Source organism: Astatotilapia calliptera, chromosome 9 (genome assembly GCF_964374335.1).
Source record: "Astatotilapia calliptera chromosome 9, fAstCal68.1, whole genome shotgun sequence".
Taxonomy (NCBI): domain Eukaryota; kingdom Metazoa; phylum Chordata; class Actinopteri; order Cichliformes; family Cichlidae; genus Astatotilapia; species Astatotilapia calliptera.
The window spans coordinates 13722060-13726143 of record NC_137430.1 but is presented as its reverse complement, the minus strand read 5'-3'; the positions used below and the strand labels follow the sequence as shown (position 1 = coordinate 13726143).

Below are 4084 nucleotides of genomic sequence, written 5' to 3'. Positions count from 1 at the left end.
GGAAAATTTGCTCAAAGCTCGAATATGGTTGTGGAGTTTTTAGAATTGTCCAGTACAGCACATAGGGCGGCGGTTTTCTACAAACTGTTTAACAATCCAAAAAAAGAGATATGTGAAAACTTGAGGGTTATATGGCAGAGGGATCTGGGTTGTGCAATTTCTAAAGAAGACTGGCGCAGAATTTTGTCATTCTCTGATAAATATATAAGAGAGGCCAGGGGTAAATTTACTCAGTATAAATTAATACACAGGTGGTACTTCACTCCATCCAAACTTTATAGAATGGGAATTAGTCCCAGTAATGTATGCTGGAAATGTAGTTCAGATCCAGGGACATTTATACATGCTATTTGGGAATGTGGGAAAGTTTATCCCTTTTGGCAAAAAGTATTGGACAAAATAGGAAGGTGGATTGGTTTGATGATACCCCTGTCACCAAGACTGTGCTTATTAGGGGATCGGTCAGTATTACCTGGGGTTTCAAAATATGACTTTGTGGTTATAAAGGTGGGGGTGATTGCAGCGGCTCGAGTTATTCTCAGTGTATGGAAGGAACCGTCTCCTCCAGAATATAATAGGTGGAAAGAAACTATGCTGAAAATGGTGTCGTATGAAAAGCTCTTGGCTAGGATTAATGATGATAGGGAGGGTTTTGACGAATCGTGGGGACGTGTTTTTGGCTGAGATGGTTGAAACTTATTTGGTCAGGGCAATTATCTTTAGTCATGTTGTACGCTTGCTGCACTGTTTGTTTGTGTAGGCACTCAGTAAGGGAATGACTTAAAGATTTGAGTTAACTGATTTGAGTTTTTTTTTTTTTTTTTTTTTATTATTATTATTATTATATTTTTTATATATTTTTTTTCCTGTTGTTGTTTGTTGGTTGTTTTGTTTGTTTTTGTGTTGTGAAATGTTAAAAACAAATAAAGACTTCAATTATAAAAAAATAATGTAGACATGTTTATTCCCACTTTTCTTGTAGACAATCTATTATTATAACCTAATGTTATAATGTTGATGCTTTGTCATGGTTAATATTCTTTTTTCCATGTCATCAGGTGCACAGATGTGAAAAAAACTGGGGACTACAGCCACTTGAACCATAACGCTGGCATATCTGGTCAGTCATCTCCCCAGCCGGTGGTGATCCCACGCACCATCGCCACCATGCATCACAACAGTGTTGGCTTCATAGGTCCCCAGCTGCCACCACACATGAACAAGGTACTTCCTCACCTGAGGGTACTGATAATGTTGTTGTTTTTGTTAAACCCAGTGTTTCTCTTCTAAAAACCTGTTGTTGTGACTTCTTGTTCCTTCAGAGTTCTCTTCATGTTAATGGGAATGGATCTCTGAGGGACTATCCCACAAGCTCCAAGCCCAGCACCAGCGGCAGTGTGGTGGGGAAACCAAACCATGGACTAGCTTCTTCTGCTTCCATCTCCCACTCAGTAAGCCGGCCCACAATGATTCCAGACAGCGACAAACAACAGAAGCTTTCATTTTCAATTGGGCTAAGCAAACCGAACCCATCTGCTTCTTCCTCCTCTTACTGCCAGCCGTCCTCCGCCAGCAGCTCCTCCTCCTCCAGCTCTTTGTCCTCCTCACAGTCTACCTCAGACGTCCAACCAGACGTTTGTTTTATTCCGCGTGCACTAAACCAAGTCAGCGGCATGCCTTTCTGTAATGGGGATCAGAACCCTGTAGGAAACGGGGAATCAGACCAAGAGAACTGTGGCACTCTGGATAACGGCAGTTCATCCAAGTCTCATCCTAATGAAAATAAAGACACAGGAAATGTCTTTGATAATTCTCCCAAAACCGCCAATGGGGAGTCAGGAGTGCACCATCACGGCAATGGATTAAATGGACAAGCGTATGGAGACTTCAAATCCAGCCAAAATGGGCACCACAATGGTCATCACAAAGTGAATGGACACAGCGGCCCTGACAAGGTAAATCTTGTCTTTACTTTTATAATGCTTGTCTGTTTGGGTTTTTGTTTTGTTTTTTTAAAGGGGCATATTATTAATATTTCTTTTATTTATTTTGGGCACATCAGATCTCTGGCAGTAATCATGGCAGTTTGACGTCTACGGCTCCTGTTGCTAATGGAATAGGCAGTGACCATAGCCAACCAAAGTAAGCCTAACACTGAACTAAAAAAAACTTATTGCTCTGCTGTCCATTTTATGCATTTAAATTTTTAAGTTTAGAGGAGTGATCTTAAAACTGTGCTGACTTTCCTCTCTGCCAGTGTGACAAAGCATTGCTCATATTGCTTTTGTATTTTATTTTTCCAGCAAAGATGCCTCATCCCAGGCTAGTTCTTCTCAGAGCATTCATCCTGCTGCTAATGAAAGCCAGGATTTCTCCACTCCTGTCACAAGGGCTAAAACTCCATCTGAACCCCTGCCTCACTGTACAGAATCCTCCGCCGTTAGCGCTTCACCCTCAGCTACTGCTACTACCCCTTCTGTTGCAGCTAAAGAATCTGCTTCCGCTCTTTCTTCTTCTGGGCAAGATGGCAACCCTGCAGCCTTACCCCCTCAGCCGGGCTGCTCTCAAAGCACCAGTGGAGCTTCTGCAGCTCCACAGAAAGTTAGCGTAAGCAAGGATGAAGCCAAGGATCTACCACAAGATAAATGTGCAACAACAGGGACTGAAGGACGTAAGGATACTAAGGAGCAGTATCAGTCCAAGCCTAGTTCTAGTTGCAATGAAAAATGATCTTCCCGAGACAGGGAACGGCTGTACTCTAGCTCTGGAAGAGATAGAGAAAGACACTACAGGGATAGGAGTCACAAACGAGAAAGCGACGACGATCGTCACCGGTACAGACGGGACTACAAAGACGGTCACCACCGCCAGTACAGGGATCGTTTCCCCCTTTCTGGACGTTACTACAGGGAATGGGAGGCCGATCGTCACCGGGAGCGAACCTTCCAGCACCCTCGGGAGCGTGATTGTGACAGGTGCTCTAACCATTACCATTACTACCGCTACCGGTCAAGAGAGGACATTGACCATGAGCGAAGGGGATATGGTTACTCCCACCGAGAGGAGTCTCGTGGCAGTCGGAGGTGGCTGCAGGATAGCAAAGACTCCTGGGCAATGAAGGATAAGAGTAATGGCAAAGAGAGAGAAAATTACTCCTCAAAGGAAGGAAATTTCTCACCTTCTACAGCACCAGAAACAAACAAGTTCAAGGGCTCCCCGCCACGGGCTTGCCTTTCCTCTCCAGACAAAGAGGATCAAAATTGCAAGAGGACTCTCAGCAAAGACAGGGACGACAGCTCTGAGGCCCGCCACACTAAAAAACACAAAAAGAGTAAGAAAAAGAAGAAATCAAAGGATAAAGACAGACACCGTGAGAGTGGGTGAGTACTGCCATCTTTTTCTCGATCCTTTAATGAAAACAGAAGGAAATGTGTTTGTTTGTTTTAAGCTAGATTTTTTTTGAAAATAATATGGGGTTAAAGCTCACTATCAGTATTATTATTTTCTTAAAAACGGAAAGAATTTTCATCATTTTATTGATAATGGGTCACTTTTTCTGTCTTAGGCTGGCCGTAAAGCTTGATCTCGGTTTTGTTAAACAATGTCATTGGTTCTCTATCATCCCGTAGAAGTTCTGACAGAGATTCAGACAGAGCTGCAGAAATGAAAAAGAAAAAGAAGAGGAGACTTCCGGTGAGCGCTCCAAGATGGCGGATTAACTTTTTGTCCGCTCCTGATCATAAGTGAGGAAAACTCCACAAACTCGATACAATAAACGTATTCATACTGATGATGATATACAATGCGTGGAGGCAGATGTAAAAAGACACAGGGGGGCTCCAAAAGTTACAGAGAGGCAAAAGACACCTTACAGGACGACGGCGACGGAGCTAGCATGAAGAGGAGCACGGAGCAAAGTGAGGAAAACGAGCTAACAATGGCTAAAGCAATACAAAATTTGAGTGATAACATCCGAAAGATGAGGAAAGAAATCAAAGAAGATCTGAATAACCTAAAGGCTGAGATGAATCAGAAGCTACAAGATGCCATCGTGGATATTCGTAATCACGCCACTAGGCTAACT

At 43.1% G+C, this 4084-nt stretch overlaps 1 protein-coding gene across 1 annotated transcript; it reads left to right on the top strand.

Moving 5' to 3' along the window:
- Positions 1–630: 630 nt before the first annotated feature.
- Positions 631–3046, top strand: LOC113029901 (uncharacterized). The gene is made up of 3 exons (XM_080305963.1): positions 631–1955; positions 2063–2142; positions 2304–3046. Exons 1-3 carry the CDS (start codon positions 1467–1469, stop codon positions 2728–2730), a joined length of 996 nt encoding a protein of 331 aa, XP_080162089.1. The 5' UTR covers positions 631–1466; the 3' UTR covers positions 2731–3046.
- Positions 3047–4084: the final 1038 nt, after the last annotated feature.